The sequence below is a fragment of the Nerophis lumbriciformis genome, linkage group LG04, assembly GCF_033978685.3.
Source record: "Nerophis lumbriciformis linkage group LG04, RoL_Nlum_v2.1, whole genome shotgun sequence".
Taxonomy (NCBI): domain Eukaryota; kingdom Metazoa; phylum Chordata; class Actinopteri; order Syngnathiformes; family Syngnathidae; genus Nerophis; species Nerophis lumbriciformis.
The window spans coordinates 31644050-31667500 of record NC_084551.2 but is presented as its reverse complement, the minus strand read 5'-3'; the positions used below and the strand labels follow the sequence as shown (position 1 = coordinate 31667500).

At 40.8% G+C, this 23451-nt stretch overlaps 1 protein-coding gene across 1 annotated transcript in view; it reads right to left on the bottom strand.

The window, feature by feature from the left end:
• Positions 1–23154, bottom strand: part of LOC133592731 (TBC1 domain family member 15) — a 33150-nt gene extending 9996 nt beyond the window's left edge. Inside the window, exons 1-7 of the mRNA XM_061945377.1 lie at positions 22817–23154; positions 10280–10465; positions 8680–8798; positions 3513–3616; positions 1665–1732; positions 1432–1578; positions 1275–1365 (exon numbers count right to left, since the gene is read on the bottom strand). Coding sequence (XP_061801361.1) covers positions 1275–1365; positions 1432–1578; positions 1665–1732; positions 3513–3616; positions 8680–8798; positions 10280–10465; positions 22817–23009 — 908 coding nt within the window. The 5' untranslated portion in view covers positions 23010–23154. The remainder of the gene's footprint in view (positions 1–1274; positions 1366–1431; positions 1579–1664; positions 1733–3512; positions 3617–8679; positions 8799–10279; positions 10466–22816) is intronic.
• Between the last annotated feature and the right edge of the window lie 297 nt (positions 23155–23451).

Below are 23451 nucleotides of genomic sequence, written 5' to 3'. Positions count from 1 at the left end.
TCACCTGCTGATGACGCAACATCAGGAGCTACTGTGGGTTTAGTATCTTGCTCAAGGATACTTCTACATGGTCACAGGGGGACAGAGGATCAAACCTGCGCAAGCATTGGTTTGGGAGCCAACCACTCTTATCACTCTGAGCCATGCTGTTTGTCGTGTTAGCAATGCTATTATGACAATATGTAACCGAAAAGTCAAAGAAGTAGCTGAACAGTTATATATTTTTGGTAGAATACTTCAAAGTGCATCGATCTTAATACATTGATACCTCGGTGTTCAACAGTAATCAATTTCAAAAGATCAGATGAAAACCAGATCGTACAAAAACTGAAGCAATATTTTCCATAAGAAATAACGTAAATCCAGTAAATCTGCTCCAGACACCCAAAAATGTTAACACAACACATTTTACAGTAAACAAGTATAATTTTACATACAGAAAACAATGTGAAATACATACATTATGAATACATTTAATAAATTGACATTTAGCATCACATTGACCTTTAAAGAAGACTCTTGGCAAAGACCATCTTTATCAAATTGCTGGCAGTCGCAACTTTCTTTGGCCCAATTACGGCCCATTTTTAAGTCAAACTCAATTGGCCGGAATGATATGCGGGGCAAACAAAGTAGTTTGTTACAAACAATGTTTGGTCATAATATCACCAAAACTATGGGACCAGCAGGGATGAAACATGGATATTCCAAAACTGGCTTGTGTTCAGGAGGCATAGTTTAAAAGGGGGTAAATGCATGTTTTTGGGTAATATGAATGGGAAATAAATTGTTCAATAATTTACTTTTTGTATAAAAGAAAACATTTACAGAATGAAATAAATAACTTTACTTTCAACAACTTGACCTTTGAGTAGCGCACTAGACTCCTCTTGTTTGAATGTTTTATTTGTCTTACTTGTTCATGATTGCCGTGTGGAGGCCAACTCGCTATTATCTCGCATCTGACCACAAATTAGTCAGCTGCTGCATGCTGTCAATCATTGTCACATTGGCACCCCCAGAAAACCAATCAATCAGCTTATGGCGGCCTCAACAGACAAACTTCAGCCTGAGCGACCGTCTTTCCCCTGGCACTAGTGTTGTCAATTTTCAATAGCGTAACGTTTTTTTTTTTACATTGAAAATTGCAGGGGACAAAAACTACCTTTTGAAAAAAATGCAGTGGACCATGAGTACTGATATTTTACAGACCATGTCAAAATGCCGTGAAAAATTGTAGTGTGCATACTCCAAAGCTACCAAAAGCGAAATACCTGTGACAGAAGGTGAAGCTCTCCATGCTGTCTGTCACCAAGTGGACATGAAGCTGAGGGTCTAACTCTTTTAACAGGGCCGCCTCCAACTCTAAAAGACACTGCTCTTGTTTAGCCCACTTCACGGCATGGAAATACAAAATACAGTCAAACCTACCTATTTTTCTGTAAAGACCATCTTCTCTGAAATCCTTTGCAAATTTCTCCATGTAAGAGGAAAAACTCCAGAAGCTGTCCACCTCCGAATCAAGAACCTCAAGGAATCGGCTGCACAAGTCGTTCATTCCCTGGGCGTAACTCACCTCTGCATTACACGGCAACAAACAGATGCCGACTCAAGTTAGCCGGTGCTAATAGAACCGAAGTAAATAGATCATACTTATCGTTAACCTGGATGAAAAGCAGCATAAGTGATGAGGATGTCTCTCAACACCAACAGATTCCCTGAACCTTCACCTCTGGAAACACACAAATTATTCTCTAAGGAAAAGGTAAAAAAAAAATGTTTTTAAATAATATACTACTGTACAGGTATGTACATAAACTAATAACAACGTTAAAAAAGAAGGAACTGAACATGTTGAGATGTATCAAATGCTAAATCTGGATGAACTTGGTTTGACATTCCAGCATGTATGCACAGAGAACATTTTCAGATTTTAATAAGATGCATTTTCTTAAAAAGCAACTTATTGTGTGAATACTAATATAACACAGGAAAGTGCACACATCAACCAAACCCTTATTAATACAAACATAATCTCATTGCCTGCAGTTTAAAATATGTAAATGTATCTCATCTACAATAACTATTACAAACCCTGTTTCCATATGAGTTGGGAAATTGTGTTAGATGTAAATATAAACGGAATACAATGATTTGCAAATCCTTTTCAACCCATATTCAGTTGAATTTGCTACAAAGACAAGATATTTGATGTTCAAACTGATAAACTTTATTTTTTATTTTTTGCAAATAATAATTCACTTAGAATTTCATGGCTGCAACACGTGCCAAAGTAGTTGGGAAAGGGCATGTTCACCACTGTGTTACATGGCCTTTCCTTTTAACAACACTCAGTAAACGTTTTAGGAAATGAGGAGACACATTTTTTAAGCTTCTCAGGTGGAATTTTTTTCCCATTCTTGCTTGATGTACAGCTTAAGTTTTTCAACAGTCCGGGGGTCTCCGTTGTGGTATTTTAGGCTTCATAATGCGCCACACATTTTCAATGGGAGACATGTCTGGACTACAGGCAGGCCAGTCTAGTACGCGCACTCTTTTACTATGAAGCCACGTTGATGTAACGCGTGGCTTGGCATTGTCTTGCTGAAATAAGCAGGGGCGTCCATGGTAACGTTGCTTGGATGGCAACATATGTTGCTCCAAAACCTGTATGTACCTTTCAGCATTAATGGAGCCTTCACAGATGTGTAAGTTAGCCATGTCTTGGGCACTAATACACCCCCATACCATCACAGATGCTGGCTTTTCAACTTTGCGCCTATAACAATCCGGATGGTTCTTTTCCTCTTTGGTCCGGAGGACACGACGTCCACAGTTTCCAAAAACAATTTGAAATGTGGACTCGTCAGACCACAGAACACTTTTCCACTTTGTATCAGTCCATCTTAGATGAGCTCAGGCCCAGCGAAGCCAACGGCGTTTCTGGATGTTGTTGAATAACAGTGATTTTTCCAGATTCTCTGAACCCTTTGATGATATTACGGACCGTAGATGGTGAAATCCCTAAATTCCTTGCAATAGCTGGTTGAGAAAGGTTTTTCTTAAACTGTTCAACATTTTGCTCACGCATTTGTTGACAAAGTGGTGACCCTCACCCCATCCTTGTTTGTGAATGACTGAGCATTTCAAGGAATCTACTTTTATACCCAATCATGGCACCCACCTGTTCCCAATTTGCCTGTTCACCTGTGGGATGTTCCAAATAAATGTTTGATGAGCATTCCTCAACTTTATCAGTATTTATTACCACCTTTCCCAACTTCTTTGTCACGTGTTGCTGGCATCAAAGTCTAAAGTTAATGATTATTTGCAAAAAAAAAAAAGTTTATCAGTTTGAACATCAAATATGTTGTCTTTGTAGCATATTCAACTGAATATGGGTTGAAAATGATTTGCAAATCATTGTATTCCGTTTATATTTACATCTAGCACAATTTCCCAACTCTTATGGAAACAGGGTTTGTAAAAGAAAAATGAGAAAAGGTCCGTACTGGTAGTATCCTAGATCTCTGGTAGTTCTTGGAACGTCTTTATCAATGATTCGAATGGCTTCCTGCACCTCTTCCTTGTCGAATGTAACACGCTCAAACAATATCTGAAAACAAACAAGACAATTAGAATGCAGCAGTACCTCAACTTAAGGGAAGTGCACTTTTTTGGGAATGTTTCCTATCGTTTACAATCATTATGAGAGACAAGAACACACATGGTTTTAAAAAAAAAATGTATTTAGGATTTTAAAGATGGTTAAAAAACACTTTGCAAAATGCGGCTAACGGGAGTCACTGTTGTAGCCTTCAAAACCCTCAAACAACTTCAAAACCCTCCATCAACATTTTGTATACACACTGCAAGTTTATATATAATGTAGTAACAGACGCGATCATAACAATATGTACAATATTTACCTAACCTCATTTTAATCATTGCCAGAACTGATTTCCTCAGCGCATTTATTTCCGTTTCCATAGCAGCGCACTTCCGACTTCCGGCAACAAATGTGTGTTCCTACTTCCAAAAACAAACGCGAGTGTGTTGTAATTATGGCAGACTTGGTAACAGAAAACAAATATGAATGTTTTTGGGACAAGTGAGGATTCACAACCTTATCTTTTTGAAGCTGAAGATACGAAAGAAGGGTGAAACGTTGGAGCAGACGGAAGACGAGAGAGTGATGTGAAAAGGGACCACTCTATAAATAGGGAACTTGGAGCCATGCTATTTTGACATAAATGGAGTGCTTACCCAAAATAAACTGGAAAACACGTAACCAGCCAGCTGGACCAAACAGACAACTGTCCATCGAGTCACACATAAAATTGATCATGATACACACAGCACGTCATGCGTGTATCATAACAGACAGCATACGCTGTCTGGCTCGTTGTGCACAAACAAAACATGAAATGTGGGCTAATACTTTACAGATACTGTAATATAATTGTTCATGTTTTTCAGTCAGTACAGATTGGTGTCTTATCACATTGTGCTGTGCATTACAAACTCAAACGCGATTCAGGTGATGACGTAGAAGCTAGCTTATCTACTTCCATAGTTAGCTTTTATGGCCAATACCAACGCATGTTAATACGATAAAAAAAAAAAAATAGTTCTGTCAAGTTCAAACACTGATGACATCTATTAAACAAGACAAGAAGCAAGGAATTAAACAGAGACATAATTCAATTTGGCTCAATTGAGGAGAAACACGTAGACCTGTACCCTTGGACAGTGTCTCACCACGCTCTGACGAAAGATTTTACGCCTCCTCTTTTATTTGGACTTTCCCTGATTACATGGCAACAGCTGTTTCTAAAGGAATGGGGTCGTAAACAGCCGCTGCCTTTGATCACAAAACAGTTCAAAGAAAAGGTGCCTGGAGGGGAGTCAGGCCCTGCTTTCTCTATGCTTTGTAGATCTCGGGTCAAGACAAAATCTTCCTGTGGATTACAATAGAAGAAAGAAACCGACGCCTTCATGTCACTTCCCATCCTACACAGTGGAGTTTTACAAGCCTTTTGATTGGTAAGATCAAAGACAGCTTTTGTCTGCTCGCCGGGAACTCATTGAAACACTAAGTTTTGTGATAACTTAGATACAATTATTCTGACAAGTTTCTCAGTGTTCTCTCTCACAATAACAATGTGGCTACAGTTAGGTTATTATACAGGTTACGAAACGAAAATTAAGAATTGTTGGCGGTTTTTTAATGCATTTTTAAAATTATGTAGAGGTAAACTTGATTGCTCCCATTAGCTGCATTTCCAGCCACTGACAGCAAGCTAATTTTTACATGTTAGACTGCCAAAAAAACAATAAACTTTGTCTTCTTGTCTCTCATAAAAAAGTGCAGTTCCCCTTTAAGAGTGTTTTGAGATAAGAGCTAATTGGTATGCTTTAAGCTACAAGCAAACATTTTAGTTACAAGCAAATGTCACTGTGAACATCTGGTCTTACGCGCTATAACATTCGATTATTATAGCTAGAGAGCAACACAACTTTGTTTTCCAACTTGGGAAAGGAAGTAAGTAAGTATGAAGGACAGTGCTGAGATGATAATATTTGTCATTAAAAAAACATGACCGAGCGTGTCGCTAACTTAGCGAAGCAATGAGAGCGTATCACTGCGCCAAACTGAAGCAGAATGAGCCTAACGCCGGCCAAAAATGTCAAAATAATATCTAAACGGCGGACAATTATCCATGAAAATATGGAGAAGCTGCTGATGGGGTGTTTGACGGAGAAGCAGCTGAAATGAGATACCGTAGAAGTGCACTCTTTAAGGTAAATGCTGGACAATATTATTATCATCATGAATCTATTATAGTTGTTCGTAGTACATTCTATAGTGTATTGTTTTTAATACAAAACGTATTCTCTAAAAAGTTAGTTTTTCTTTTTTTAAGTAATGTTACATGTTAAAATTGTGTTGTTTTGATGGCCGAAGTTGATTTGGGATACAAGTGTTTTGAGTTAACAGCGCCGTCACACAACCAATTAAGCTCATAAATTGAGGTACTACTGTATTTTGTACAAACCCCGTTTCCATATGAGTTGGGAAATTGTGTTAGATGTAAATATAAACGGAACACAATGATTTGCAAATCACTTTCTTGGGCCGTCTGCAGTCCAGACCTGTCTCCCATCGGAAATGTGTGGCGCATTATGAAGCGTAAAATACAGTCCGGAGTAAGACCCCGGACTGTTGAACGACTGAAGCTCTACATAAAACAAGTATGGGAAAGAATTCCACTTTCAAAGCTTCAACAATTAGTTTCCTCAGTTCCCAATCGTTTATTGAGTGTTGTTAAAAGAAAAGGTGATGTAACACAGTGGTAAACATGCCCTTTCCCAACTACTTTGGCACGTGTTGCAGCCATGAAATTCTAAGTTAATTATTATTTGCAAAAAAAAAATAAAGTTTATGAGTTTGAACATCAAATATCTTGTCTTTGTAGTGCATTCAATTGAATATGGGTTGAAAAGGATTTGCAAATCATTGTATTCCGTTTATATTTACATCTAACACAATTTCCCAACTCATATGAAAGCGGAGTTTGTATTTAATAGCTCAAGCACAACATAAAATCTTGTTTAAACTGTTAATTAATGTAAGAAAAAAATCAGGCAGTGATACGATTGCCTGTCATATTACAGCTAAACTATGCACATGTAAAGGGCATTTTGGTGTCTACTTATCTCATCATTATAACACAACAACTTAAGACATGATAAAAAACACAAATCATCAGAGGACAAACGGGGGACCATTTTTCATTGTAGTGAAAAAAGTGTTTTAATAAATTATAAATAAACTAATAAAATTGATTGGTCGTATGTATAACTGCTTTCTAGTTCATTGATGTTAGAATTAGACAGTAGGGCTATGACATTTTTGGGCACCGAACAATTCGATTTGATTTGACTCTTGGGGGTAACGATTCAATTTAGAATCAATTCTCGATTCAAAAATTATTCTTGATTCAAAATCTATACTTTTTAATAACATTGGGTGTCAGTTCTATGAATAACTACATTATTCTATAAAATAGATAAACAACTGTGATACATTTCTATATTACTTAGAAGAAAAATGTTTTTTTACCGATTCTGTTCATAACCTTTATGGACAGAATTCTAGGCGCAGTCAGGGCGTTGAGGGTATCTGGTTTGGTGGCTGCAGGATTAGGTCTCTGCTATTTGCAGATGATGTGGTCCTGATGGCTTCCTCCGGCCAAGATCTTCAGCTCTCACTGGATCGGTTCGCAGCCGAGTGTGAAGCGACTGGGATGGGAATCAGCACCTCCAAGTCCGAGTCCATGGTTCTCTCCCGGAAAAGGGTGGAGTGCCATCTCCGGGTTGGGGAGGAGATCTTGCCCCAAGTGGAGGAGTTCAAGTACCTCGGAGTCTTGTTCACGAGTGGGGGAAGAGTGGATCGTGAGATCGACAGGCGGATCGGTGCGGCGTCTTCAGTAATGCGGACGCTGTATCGATCCATTGTGGGGAAGAAGGAGCTGAGCCGGAAGGCAAAGCTCTCGATTTACCGGTCGATCTACGTTCCCATCCTCACCTATGGTCATGAGCTTTGGGTCATGACCGAAAGGACAAGATCACGGGTACAAGCGGCCGAAATGAGTTTCCTCCGCCGAGTGGCGGGGCTCTCCCTTAGAGATAGGGTGAGAAGCTCTGTCATTTGGGGGGAGCTCAAAGTAAAGCCGCTGCTCCTCCACATCGAGAGGAGCCAGATGAGGTGGTTCGGGCATCTGGTCAGGATGCCACCCGAACGCCTCCCTAGGAAGGTGTTTCGGGCACGTCCGACCGGTAGGAGGCCACGGGGAAGACCCAGGACACGCTGGGAAGACTATCTCTCCCGGCTGGCCTGGGAACGCCTCGACGAAGTGGCTGGGGAGAGGGAAGTCTGGGCTTCCCTGCTTAAGCTGCTGCCCCCGCGACCCGATCTCGGATAAGCGGAAGAAGATGGATGGATGGATGGATGGAAAAATGGTTTTGTTTAATAAAAGTCTTCCCAAACATTTAATAAAGTCAAATAAAAAAAGGCAATAACCGAAGTATCACACACTTCTCTTTACTAAAATAAATCTGTACAGCAGATTTTCGCATCGACATCAACAATATGATTAATCTGAGTCGCTGGACAGTACAGATTAAAAAAAATAAAAACGATTTTAGATTTTTTTTAATCGGTTAAGAATCGTTACAAATAAGAATTGCGATTCATTTGAAAATTTCCTTTTTAACACCCCTATTAGACAGTTAATCTTAACTCGAGGTGGACAATACTGAAATTCACCTAAATATCGACCATATCAATAACATCAGCTCTGGATTGATACTGGCGTGATGAAGTTGATATTTTTCAGTCCTTCTGTTTTGCACTATTGACTTTACTGTGCTCAAACAATTGTATGTAATCAAAGGGAATTAGGGAATAACTATATTTGTGTTTCATTGTCTTATGTAGTTGTACGTACATTATATATTTTGAAATTGTTAAAACTATTTCATTCTGATTATAATCCTGATCAACAAATTAAAAAAAAAAAATCACAAAATCTTTCAAGGGTCTTGATTCATTTCAAGTAAAAAGTACAAGTTTCTTCTATTCCAACCAGTAAACCAGGTGCTTTTAAAACAAACCCGTGCTTGCAGCTCCAAGAATACCAGCCTATGTCGGACCACGTCATTCTGGTTCTGTTCATGCTGCTGGATCAGCGCCTGCCTCTGGTCAAAGTAGCTGACAGCTGCAACCAGCTCAGCTACATTGAAAAAAGTAGGAGATAAGACCAAACAAAGTATTAAAGTCAAAATCAGAAACTGATACTGTTAACAGTAGGGTGGCAAGTGACCATGAAATGATGAAAAATCGCTCTGCCAAGTCTCAAAGGGGTTATGAAATAAGCAGTGGTCGGCCGTCAAGGCCTGCAATGCCTTCGCTGCTGCATGATCAAAGTCAATGACCGACATTTATAACTTAGATTGTGTGTTTTAATGAACTTTTATTAATTTACTTTCGACAGTCGATTACACGTGTGCCAAACTCAAGGCCCAGGGGCCACATATTTTATGTTGCCTGCCAAAGCCTAGAAATAATGTATGTCAATAAGAAATTTCTTCTTTATTGATAAATGTATTAAAATTTTGAGAGAAAAAAAAAGTAGCAAATGTAGCTCTGAACTCAGTATTATTTTATGGAACAAGCTATTGCAGGCCTGGGCAATTATTTTGACTCGGGGGGCCAAATTTTGAGAAAAAAATATGTCTAGGGGCCGATACATCTATTTTTAGGTACACTAATACAAAAACTCACAATAATGTCTGATTGAATGCTAAAAACGTTATGATAGACCGCCTAAAAAAACGGAACGGAATTTGAATTTTTTTTACTGAATGAGACACCTGGAATGTACATGAAAATAAAGAATGTGGGACTTACAATATTAACTATGACCGATAAAACACTGAATATTGACAACATATGAATGTTACACCACCTCTCGATCGACATATTTTACAATCAAGCGACACACAACAAACATGCAACAAACACAGCGAAATATGAACACGAAGGGTAAAAAAAACAAAACAACTACAATCTGATATATCACTAAACTTTAGAACTTTGTTGTAAAAATCTCCTTCCGCGTCTGTCCCTCACACCCGCATTTCAGGCTGGCCGCTCTGGAAACACTCTGTGGAAACGCACCCCACCCACACTGCTTGGTGCCTCATCTGAGCTGCTGTGACATACAGTAGAATACCATAGTAAATAGTATATCATGCAAAAGCGCAGATTCCAACCATTGAAATACTTTGTATAGTTCAAGACTTCCGATAGTTTGAAAACATCACTGCACATCAAAATGGCAGCTACAGTTTCGATCTTAAAGAACTAAAAAAATGATTTGGGAATGGCTAGTGGGCCAGATTGAAAAGCTTAACGGGCCTTAACATACCCAGGTCTGAGCTATTGCAAGCTTTGTTTTTTGTCTTTGAAACCCTTTTTATGTTAAAATTCTACACTAGCTGAACTTTTATATCTGCTTGTCACTTTGGCTTTTGATTCCAAAGCAAGTTTTCCATCAACTTGTTGTTAAACAACAATAATAAGCAATTCAGTTACATAAATTCAGTGTCAAAAAAAGATAATAAAGACACAGATTAACCTCCATACAAACCATACTATCTATAATGAGACACCCCCCTCCTCTTCAGGGGTTAAGAATATTTAGGTCTTTACCGTCCGTGCCGTTGAGGTGCATCCGTACAGCAGAAGGGAGGAAGTTCTGCCACTTTCTCTTCATGACTTGGTAACGTACAGCCAGCTGCTCCAGCAGCAGAGGTCGCTCTAGAGCAGTGGAGCTGCAGGGATACATCCCAAACAGGAAGCGCCATGCCAGGCCACGCTCAGTTGGAGACAAGCCACCTGTATGAAAGGATCTAGATTAGAAAATCAAAGGACGGAAAAAAAAACAGCCTGCCTATCAGCAAAATAAAAGCTCCAATGAGGCGAGATTACCCATACTGTGCTGTAGGTTGGTTCGGGTGAGCAAACTTCCCTTGAGCTCGTTGTAAACAAACATAGTGTTCGATCGTTTAGGACTTCTTCACTTTTTCCTATTTTGCGTGCTATTTGCACTGAATGGTCTGCAAACATTCTTGGAGGACGAAAAAAAATTATCACGCTTCAACATATTAAACCTTACCAACCACCTAAAATGCCAGCATCACTGTGATTATGTTTTGAAAGCCAATGTAGCTTGTGCTAAAGAAATGCACAAATTAGATTTGAATCTGCATTTACAATGTAATAGGTATAAACAAGTTTATTGGTTATTGGTATCGTTCTTTGGAAGCAAGAAGTTATCTGTATCGGTGTTGGCTTAAAAAAACAAAAACATTCTGCATCCCAAGTTTTTATTGCCAACATTTCAACTTTTTCCCATTACTTAACACCAATTTGCTCCTTTATTCCTCTTTGTGTTCTTTGTAGTAGTATTTTTAAAAGGTGCAGCAGGCCTTTAAAACATTCTGTAGGCCACAAATGACCCCCAGGAAGCACTTTGGACACCCCTGCCACTGATTGTCTAACCGTGAGGCAGACCAGTATATATGTTTGTCTTTATTTTTCTCGAGCTCCTGCACCTCTCTGGAAATATTCTGGCATCTCTCACTTTGGAAACTGCTGTTCTAGTCAAAGCAAAGCAAATGTAAACGTAATCATTCATTTTCAACCACTGATCCTTTGCATGATCACGGGTGAATGGAACCTTTCCTAGCTGACTTTGGTCACCAGTCAATCACATATCATGGAAATGATCAGAGAACATTATTGACCAACCTAAGAAACTAACTTTTCTTCAGACGCAATGAAATGGATGCAATCCATCCATCCATTCATCCATTTTCTACCGCTTGTCCCTTTCGGGGTGGCGGGGGGTGCTGGAGCCTATCTCAGCTGCATTTGGGCGGAAGGCGGGGTACACCCTGGACAAGTCACCACCTCATCACAGGGCCAACACAGATAGACAGACAACATTCACACACTCGGGACCATTTAAATCATATTTATCAAATCGATCACAATCTGTTGGAATCAATGATTATCATTCACCTCCGCTCCAGCAATCAAACAATGATCCACTTCAAGAAACTCTTCAAACTTAAAGTGTTTACAAAGCACAAAGAAGAAGAACCATGATAAACATTCTGAATGTATTTCATCCATCCATTCTTTCATTCTCAAAATAATCTTACTTATCTCATCATATGAAATATAACTTACTTCACCAATTATTATTTATCTATTTTTATTGTGATTACTTATGGAGTATATTGTGAATAAATTGAGAACAGGAAGTGAACAAAAGTTTTAGCAACTGTTATGTAAAAGAAAAGGGGTAGGATTAAATAAGCTCTGCTTCTTCCTACTCCTTTTCGAACATGTTGTAAAGAGAAACTGGAAATTGTGATGTATCATGTTGTATGCTTGTATGTTCGAAATAAACTCAAACTCAACTCAACTCATCTGTCCACAGGTGTCCCACAAGGTTCCATTTTTGAGCCTTTGCTATTTTCACTGTACATAATCGACTGTCTTTCAGTTTATCCCATTGTTTCCATCCAAATAAATGCAGATTGTACCGTTATTTATACACATGCTGAAAACAAAACTCAACTGGCTGATAAACTTTTTTTTTTTTTCCCAAGATGGCGGCGCGCACAGACGCAGCGGCTTACGGCTCTCCATTTCAGTGCTCTTTCTTCCTTCTTTTCTTCATGTTTTTTTTCCTTTTGTGCACCACCTGTACTGCAAACACCCGGTACACCCGCCAGTCACTCTTGGATATCGGTAACTCGCACCAGATATCTGTTTCGAGCGACTTTCACCACGAGCACAACATCCCAGATGACATAGCGAGAGCACAGGGCTCTCCATGGTTTGTTGTCGGGTCTGGGAGACGGCGTAGACGGAGGAGGGAGAGGAAGCAGAAGCGTGGCCGCAGGTCCGGCGTCTTGCTCAGGCTTAGGAAACAACCCCACAAGCCACCTCTACCGAGCCTGTTCCTCTCTAATGCCAGATCCCTTGTACAGAAGATGGACGACCTGGAGTTACAACTTGCTGGAAACCGCTATGTTCGGGACTGTTGTGCTATGATTATCACTGAAACCTGGCTTCACCCGGAAATACCCGATGCTAGCATGCAGCTAGCCGGACGCACTCTGCTCCGCCGGGACAGAACTAAGGACTCCGGTAAGAGCAGAGGAGGGGGGCTCTGTATCTACGTGCATGAGAACTGGTGCAACAACGGGACAATCACTGAACAGCACTGTTGCCCGGACGTGGAGTACATGTCTGTTAGATGTCGGCCTTTTTTTCTCCCGAGAGAGCTGTCTGTTGTTATCATCACGGCTGTGTATATTCCACCGGACGCCAAAGTAAACACAGCGCTCTCTCTTCTGCTGAACACCGTCAACGAACAGCAGCGGGCCCACCCCGACGGTGTTCATATCATAGCAGGGGATTTTAATAAGGCCAATCTGAAGACTGTACTCCCTAAGTTCTACCAGCACGTGAAGTGTTCTACAAGGGGCAAGAACACCCTGGACCACGTGTATACCAACATAAAGCACGCGTACAGAGCTACACCCCTCCCCCAGCTTGGACAGTCAGACCATCTTTCCCTCCTGCTCTCTCCTACCTACACCCCCATCAGACGCCAGGCCAGGCCTATCACAAAGACTGTTATGACCTGGCCTGACGATGCACTCCCCAAACTTCAGGACTGCTTCCAACACACAGACTGGAACCTCTTCCAACAACAGGAGCTGGAGACAGCCACAGGAACGGTGCTGGACTACATAAAGTTCTGCATCGGGAATGTGACTGTGGAAAAAAACATCTGGGTTTACCCCAACAAGAAACCCTGGATGACCAGCCAGGTCCGCACACTCCTCAGGGCCCGCGACGCAGCCTTCAGGTCAGGGGACAGGGCACTGTACAGTGTTGCTAGAGCCGACCTGAAGAGAGGGATTAAAAAAGCAAAGGCGGACCACAGGAGGTGCATAGAGTCCCATCTGTCCAGCAAAAACTCACGGGAGGTGTGGCGGGGCATTCATGACATCACGAACTTCAGAGGCTGCAATATGACAACTGCGGATCAGAGTGCGACACTGGCAGAGGAGCTTAACTGTTTCTTTGCCCGTTTCGAAACCCCCCAGCGACACTCATCTGCTCCAGCCCTGCCCCCGCCCCCACCGGGCTCCGGCGCCACTCCACTCACTCTACAGGAGCACAGTGTCAGACGAGTGCTCCTGGCTGTGAACCCCAGGAAGGCTACCGGACCAGACGGAGTACCTGGAAAGGTGCTCAGGACGTGCGCCCACCAGCTCGCTCCCCCCCTCACCAGGATCTTCAACCTCTCCCTGGCTCAGGCAGTCATCCCATCCTGCCTGAAGTCATCTACAATAATCCCGGTGCCGAAGAAGTCTCCCATCACCAGCCTGAATGATTACCGACCAGTGGCCCTCACTCCGGTAATCATGAAGTGCTTCGAGCGACTTGTTCTCCAGCACATCAAGGACCATAGCCCTCCAGACTTCGACCCCCACCAGTTCGCATACCGGGCGAACAGGTCCACAGAGGACGCCATCGCTGTTGCTCTCCACTCTGCTCTGAACCACCTGGAGCAGCAGCAGAGCTACGTCCGGATGCTCTCTGTGGACTATAGCTCTGCCTTCAATACAATAATCCCGGACAGACTCTGCAATAAACTGGACACTCTTGGCCTCCCCCCTCTCACAAACGCTTGGATAAGGGACTTCCTAACGGACCGACCCCAGAATGTGAGACTTGGCCCGCACCTCTCATCCTCCCGCACGCTGAGCATCGGCTCCCCACAGGGCTGTGTGCTGAGCCCCCTCCTCTACTGCCTTTACACCCATGACTGCAGTCCGGCCCACAGTGACAACCTTACCGTCAAGTTCGCCGACGATACCACAGTGGTCGGGCTCATCTCCAGGGGTGACGAGGCTGCCTACAGAGAGGAGGTCCTGAAGCTGACGGCCTGGTCTTCGGAGAACAACCTCGCTCTCAACACCAGCAAGACCAGAGAGATCATCGTTGACTTCAGGAGGAGCAGCACCGACCCTGCCCCCCTCTACATCAACGGCGAGCGTGTAGAGAGGGTCCACACCTTCAGGTACCTTGGAGTCCACATCTCTAATGACTTCTCCTGGACAGTCAACACCACATCAATCATCAAGAAGGCTCAGCAGCGGCTACACTTCCTTAGAGTCCTCGGGAAGTACAACCTGAAGCCTGACCTGCTGCTGACCTTCTACCGCTCGTCCATCGAGAGCCTGCTGACCTACTGTATTACGGTATGGTACGGCAGCTGCACTGCAGCAGACAGGGAGAGGCTGCAAAGAGTGGTCAAGACGGCTCAGAAGATCATCGGCCGCCCTCTCCCCTCTCTGACGGACATCTACACCTCCCGCTGCCTCAACAGAGCCAGTGCCATCATCAAGGACAGCACCCACCCTGGCTCTGACCTGTTCCACCTGCTGCCCTCTGGGAAGCGCTACAGGTGCATTAAAACCAAAACAAACAGGCTAAAGAACAGCTTCTTCCCCAGGGCCATAACCATCCTGAACGGACTGCCCCATTGTCCCTCATAACTGCCTTCTCTTCGGTGCAATAACCCATTCCACCAACCACCCTGTTTTTGTTTTGTTTTTTCATGTATATATTCATTTCACACCATATTCATTGCACTTCTACATTTTTTATATTTCTATATATTTGCACATTGTTTTTCTAGCATGCACACATCGCACTGTATGGAATGGCCTCAATCTCGTTACCTTGCGTAATGACAATAAAGCTGATTCTGATTCTGATTCTGATTAAGTTTCGGAATGGCTTCGGATTGAATTGTTTTTGTCTCTCTGTCTAATCCCCCTCTCGTCCCCACAATTACCCCCTCTGTCTTCCTTTTTTCTCTTTCTATCCCCTCCTGCTCCGGCCCGGCTGTACCAAATGATAATATAAATACACTTAATAAAGTCAAATACAAATAAGGCAACAAGAGAAGTATCCCAAACTTCTCTTTTGTAAAGTAAATTTGTACAGCCGATATGGGCATCTACATCAACTATATGATTTGCCTGAGAAGCTGGACAGGACAATAATAAAAAATAAAAAGTTTCGGAATGGCTAAACTTGGAGCTGTGCTGATCGATCAGCAACCCATCATCCATCCATTTCCTACCGTTTGTCCCTTACGGGGGGGTGATGGAGCCTATCACAACTGCACACGGGCGGAAGGCGGGGAACACCATGGACAAGTCGCCACCTCATCCCAGGGCCAACACAAATAGACAGACAACATTCACACTCACATTCACACACTACGTTCAATTTAGTGTTGCCAATCAACCTATCTCCAGGTGCATGTCTTTGGAGAAGCCAGAGTACCCGGGGGGAACCCACGCAGTTACGGGGAGAACATGCAAACTCCAGAAAGAAAGCCCCCGAACCCGGGGATCAAACCCAGGACTTTTGTATTGTGAGGCACATATGCACTAACCCCTGTCCTACCGTGCTGCCCTAGCAACCCATCAGCATCAGCCAATTTACATGAAAAAGTATGTGATCACCATTGCTAATCCCCTCTGGCTGACACTGTATTTAGTTTTAGTCCCCCAGCTGGCAAGCTAGCAGCTAATTACGTGTCTCCGTGCAGTGTGACGCTGCTCCCCTAAGTTAATAATAACCACCTCCAGCACGGCAGATAAACTACAATTCTTGAAATCTTGAATATCATTATCAAGTATTGTCATCACTGGAGGACAAGGCTACACATGTTGCACACCGAGAGCAAGCCAGGAGAAGGCATGCTAGTTTCTAAGCGAACCGCCAACTAGTTTTAAACAACATCTGTTACGGTTCAAACACCTGCCGTCTCCCACTCTGCTCCTCGGGACACGCCCACGGGCGTTCCTCTCCTGCTGTCACTCTGCAATCAACACACCTGACACTGATGAGTCTCTTGTCTTCATAAGCCAGCGTGTCCTGCGTTCCAGTGCCAGAACATAGCTACTTGTATTTGTACAGTAAGCCTCACGTGTCTCTCGCTTCTTTGCTCAGGTGCTTCTTCGCTCTTTGTGTTTCCCCTCCGTCGTGCTCATTGTGGCTTGTCTTGTGTCGTCATCCAGCAACCCTTCGTCATCCCCTGGTTTCGAGCTGTGTGTCTCGTCTCCCTGGATCCCCTCTGGACTCTCTGCTGTCTTTCAGAATCTTGACCTCACGCCTGCCCTTGGACCACAACGCCTCGCTCCAGCACCTGACCTCCTGCCTGTCCCTGGACCTCCGAGCCTGCCTTGCCCTTTCTGGACTCCCGCACCGATCTCAACACGCACCACCTGGTAACACTCCTCATATACTCGCTACACATAGTCACACCCTATACCTTTGGTTTAATCATACACTTATATATATATATATATATATATATATATATATATATATATATATATATATATATATATATATATATATATATATATGTATGTATATATTTCAATAAACACGCTGCAAGCTAATGACGTCACTGCCTCCGTGCCGTCTATTTCTCCCACTGTACCGTTAAAACATCAATAAATAAGTGCTTGATAAAATGTAAAAATTTTAGATGAAACCACGTCAGTAAGCAGATATTATCATGACATTATCAAGAGAAGTAATACAAGTTTAAAGAGAGGGTAACATAACAACTGTTGGTGTGTCAGCATTATCACAGTCAGTACACGACATGAAAGAGGAAGGCAGATCGATTCATAAACTGGTAATGTCTATACCAAGAGTAGTATCAGTATATGATTGATACTAGTGTGACTATATTTCTATTTTCTCAATATATATATATATATTTTGTTTCAGTTAAGGTTTACAAACTCAGAATAATTCCCTGGACACAAGAGCACCATGGGATTTAAAATAGTAGTAGATAGTAGTTTTTACTTTTGTTTAGTTATTGTGTATTCACTCTGTTTTGCCCAAACAACTGTGTGTAATTAAAGACATATAATGATTTTAAATATTGTGTTGATATTGTTAAACTGTCAATAGCATTCACCATAAATACTTTGAAAGAATTACAGTTAAAAAACATATTCGTATCGGTATTGGTATCAGCCGATCTCAGTCATGGATAATCATTATGGGTATAGCACAAAAACCTGATGGGTACATTCCTAGGCTAAACCTATCCTACTTAAAAATCAATGTTAACAAAACGGTTGCAATGTTATTCTCTAAATCTAACATTTTAAACTGTGATATATGTATTTGAGTGGGAAATATTTCAAGTTGTGCCAGACTTCAGATATCTTTTGTGATGGACTCAAAACTAAAATTTTAATTCCAGATAAATAAAGGTCTGTATGTAATTGTGTCAAATGTATAATCAGTCATAAGATTACATTCTATACAATATAACATTCATGTTTTGGCCTGTAAGCACCTGGCTGTGAGGCATGTGCTGCAGATGGAATCAATGAAGTGGGAACTGAAGGTCAAATTTAGTGAACTTTGCTCTGCTTCCTGAGGATTTGAGACAAAATGTTGTGTAATCTTTTCAACTGCTTCTTCTTTAATCTCTGTGTTTGTAGGCTTGGAATGTGCCTGAAGTTTAGTAGGGGGGGGGGGGGGGGATTTAAAGACAGAGCTTGTTTTCAACATTAACGCACCATTGATTGTTCTTGAAATTTTCGGAAAAAATATTCACGTCACATAGCCGGCTCTCACACACTAATCCGCACGCACGTGCGTGCGCACACACACACACACACACACACACACACACACACACACACACACACACACACACACACACACACACACACACACACACACACATACACGCACACACTTGACTGAACATCTTTGTTGGAGCTCATGTGACTTTCAGAAGTTTTGTCAGTGTTCTAAACAGCGTTTTTTGTTTTATGGCAGCTCTGATAGTGGACTTATTTGCTCGAGGGCTGTTCCTGATGAAGACCAAGTACTGTGAGAAAAGCATCACTTGACTTCATGTCCATGAACAACCTCATAACTATTGTGCATGTGATCATAACCAACTCTTTCTTTTTTTGCCACTATGGAAAATATGTCGATAAAACTCAAGAATTTTGCTTTCATAAAATACATTTATGTTCCGTTTTGATTGTCAGACTGCGATTATACTGTATAGAGGAAATATTATCCTGTCCTGTCTTGTTTTGACAGTATTGACACATTGTGGAATTCTTATCTTTTATAGCAGGGATGTCAAAAGTACGGCCCGAGGGCCTTATCAGGTTTTATCCGGCCAGCGGGATAAGTTTGCTAAGTATAAAAATTCACCTGAAAACCTGACAATTTTGAATGAAAGAAACAGCTGTCGCAATAGCAATTCTTTGTATCTTTGTAGATGATGCTACATATGTACAAAATAAACCACATGTTAGTACATCAGTCGAGTAAAATGATCAAACTACATAGATAAAATCCTGTAATTTGATTTTGATATAATTGTTTTATCTTGATAGAATGAAAATTAACACTAATGAGTTGACTGATGAACATTATCACATAATTCAATCAGAAAATATAAATAAGGACAAATAAATTATTAACCACAACATGTAAGTGTAAAAAAAAAGAAGCCCAACAACATTATGGTTTGTACATTTTCAGAATGTGTTTGTTCTATTTTTAAACAAAGAAAATAATCTGAAGTTGTCTTTATTTCTAAGTTATCTTGCCGTGATTTTACCAGTCTGGCCTATTTGGGAGTAGATTTTCCTCCATGTGGCCCCCGATCTAAAATTAGTTTGACACCCCTTTATTGTAGAGTGCTTTTGTTTGATTGTCAGACAGCGATTATCCTCTACATAGAAAATATAATGTGTTTATTATAGGGATTGTACTTTGCAGGGATGTAAGATGGCCAGCATGGGATGTTCATTTATTTAGCCTTAATGTCTTTGTATGTCATTCATTCTCATTGCCAAATTTTAAGTTAACAAGATTTTTTTTTAAATTCTGTATAGCTTTTAATTGGAAGTGATGCAATGAAAAAGCTAAAGTATTGCATTAAAAATACATGTTTTCAGTGTATGCAATATTCTAAATTCAGAATTGATGAAAATGCACAAAATCACGGGTGTCAAACCAAAGGGCCAGATCTGACCTGCCACATTATTCTATATGGCCAGCAAAAGCCTGGAAATATAATGCACCAATACAGTCCTTTACTTTTTCTTACCAAATGTATTTGTTTTTTCCATTTTGACAGAAACAAATACATGTACTGCATGCTACTGCATATCTTTTAAACTTTAATAGTACCTAACATTGCAACAAATATTACACTATCATACGTCCAAACATGTTTTTTGTTCAAATAAAAATAAATGCTAAAATATCTGTTTGGAATATGATTTCAAAGTATGTTCTCCATCAATTTGTAAAAATTATTTCACGGAAAAAAAAACCTGGCAGTTCAGTCGCCAGAATTGTACCGTAAAAAAAAGTGGGGGTCCATTTTTCTATTTATACACAACAACCTTATATTTTACGGTAAAAAAACAAACAAAATACTGGCCTCTTAGTCAACAGAATTTAAGAATTTGGTAAAGGGCAGCACGGTGACAGAGGGGTTAGTACGTCTGCCTCACAATACGAAGGTCCTGAGTAGTCTTGGGTTCAATCCCAGGCTCGGGATCTTTCTGTGTGGAGTTTGCATGTTCTCCCCGTAAACTGCGTGGGTTTCCTCCGGGTATTCCGGCTTCCAGGCAGGCCAGTCTAGTACCCGCACTCTTTTACTACGAAGCCACGCTGTTGTAACACGCGCAGAATGTGGCTTGGCATTGTCTTGCTGAAATAAGCAGGGGCGTCCATGAAAAATAAGTTGTTTGAATGGCAACATATGTTGCTCCAAAACCTGTATGTACTTTTCAGCATTAATGGTGCCTTCACAGGTGTGTAAGTTACCCATGCCTTGGGCACTAATACACCCCCATACCATCACAGCTGCTGGCTTTTGAACTTTGCGCCTATAACAGTCCGGATGGTTCTTTTCCTCTTTGTTCCGGAGGACACGACGTCCACAGTTTCCAAAAACAATTTGAAATGTGGACTCGTCAGATCACAAAACACTTTTCCACTTTGTATCAGTCCATCTTAGATGAGCTCAGGCCCAGCGAACCCGGCGGCATTTCTGGGTGTTGTTGATAAATGGCTTTCGTTTTGCTTAGTAGAGTTTTAAATTGCACTTACAGATGTAGTGACTAACTGTGGTTACTGACAGTGATTTTTTGAAGTGTTCCTGAGCCATGTGGTGATATCCTTTACACACTGATGTCGGTTTTTGATGCAGTACCGCCTGAGGGATTGAAGGTCAGGGGCATTGCCGCTTACGTGCAGTGATTTCTCCAGATTCTCTTTAACCTTTTGATGATCTTACGAACATAGATGGTGAAATCCCTAAATTCCTTGCAATAGCTTGTTGAGAAATGTTTTTAAACTGTTCGACAATGTTGTTACACATCTCATTATGTGAATCATAACTGACTTAAGAGAACTGTTGAATCTCATTGATGTAAATTGTTATACAAAATGAGAATAGGAAGTGGTCATATTATGTGTCAGTAATTGCAATGAATTAGAACAAGGGTAGGATTAAATGAGCTTTGCTTCTTCCTACTCTTTTTCAGACATGTTGTAAAGACAAATGAAATATATCAATTGTATAATGTATCATATCGTGACTGCATACATGTTCGAAATAAACTTAAACCCACCAACCAACCCATCTTCTTACAGAGTTTGCCTCGGGGATGAATGATTAACACAGGCATAAGATAATGCTGTGATTTTTGTAATTACTAAGAGAGATTCTGCAATAAAACCTGCAAAACATGTCTTAAAATATATATATATATATATATATATATATATATATATATATATATATATATATATATATATATATATATATATATATATATATATATATATATATATATATAGTTGCGATCAAAAGTTTACATACACTTGTAAAGAACATAATGTCATAAATGGACAAAGATAAGACCTTCTGGAGGAAAGTTCTGTGGTCAGATGAAACCAAAATTGAGCCAGCAATATGTTTGGTGGAGAAAAGGTGAGGCCTTTAATCCCAGGAACACCAGGCCTACCGTCAATCATGGTGGTGGTAGTATTATGCTCTGGGCCTGTTTTGCTGCCAATGGAACTGGTGCTTTACAGAGAGTAAATGGGGCAATGAAAAAGGAGGATTACCTCCAAATTAATCAGGACAACCTAAAATCATCAGCCCAGAGGTTGGGTCTTGGGCGCAGTTGGGTGTTCCATCAGGACAATGACCCCAAACACATGTCAAAAGTGGTGAAGGAATGGCTAAATCAGGCTAGAATTAAGGTTTTAGAAAGGCCTTCCCAAAGTCCTGACTTAAACGTGTGGACAATGCTGAAGAAACAAGTCCATGTCAGAAAACCAACTAGTTTAACTGAACTGCGCCAATTTTGTCAAGAGTGCTCAAAAATTAAACCAGAAGCTTGCCAGAAGATTGTGGATGGCTACCAAAAGTGCCTTATTGCAGTGAAACTTGCCAAGGGACATGCAACCAAATATTAACATTGCTGTATGTATACTTTTGACCCAGCAGATTTGGTCACATTTTCAGTAGACCCATAATAAATTCATCAAAGAACCAAACTTCATGAATGTGCTTCAATCACTCTATCACAAAAAAATAAGAGTTGTATAAAGTATTGGAAACTCAAGACAGCCATGACATTATGTTCTTTACAAGTGTAAACTTTTGATCGCGACTGTATATATATATATATATATATATATATATATATATATATATATATATATATATATATATATATACATATATATATATATATATATATATATATATATATATATATATATATATATATATATATATATATATATACATATATACATATATATATACATATATATATATATATATATATATATATATATATATATATATATATATATATATATATATATATATATATATTTTTATTATTATTTTTATTTTAAACTTACTACTAATACATTTTTTGGAGTGTACAGGATTTAAAAAATACATCTATGGAATGAGAGATAAATGTTAATTTGCGTCTTGACAAGTAAACATATTTATGATCATAACAGGATGATCCATACCGTTTTGAAAAATGTGCATCCTCAGTCGAGACTCGTCTACCCTCCCCTCGGCGTCCATGACCCCGGGCAGGGTGAGCCGTTCGGCGGCCAGATCGGCAGAGCTGACGCTCGCCAGCCTCCTCCGGGAGAGGAGACGCAGCTGCTGAGGAGCCGCTGGGCGACTCTCCTCCTCCGCCAAAGTCAGACGCTCCATCCGGGATGGCCGCTCTCACACTCGCAGGGAAGAAAATATGTCATCAATCAGGAACCACACGAACATGTATTCAGGAAGTCCGAGAAAGACTTCCGATTAATCCTGCAAGCTTCCTATCAAGTCCTCTTGTGCTTTTGTGTTCCCACGCAGGTCACAAGACTGCACCTTGTTGTAGGGTCTTTATCCTAGGTGGAGAAAGAATGGTGCCTTCAAAGTTCACTTGGGGTTTGTCAATAGAGTATCTACTGCCACCTAGTGGCCGATTAAACACATACTAGATGTTGATCAATACAACACACACTCCACCTCCAACCATACTTCAACTCAGGGCCGGCCCGTGGCATAGGCCGTATAGGCAAATGCTAAGGGCGCCGTCCATCAGGGGGCGCCACGCCAGTGCCACAAATGTTGGAGAAAAAAAAAAAAAAAAAAAAAAAAAAAA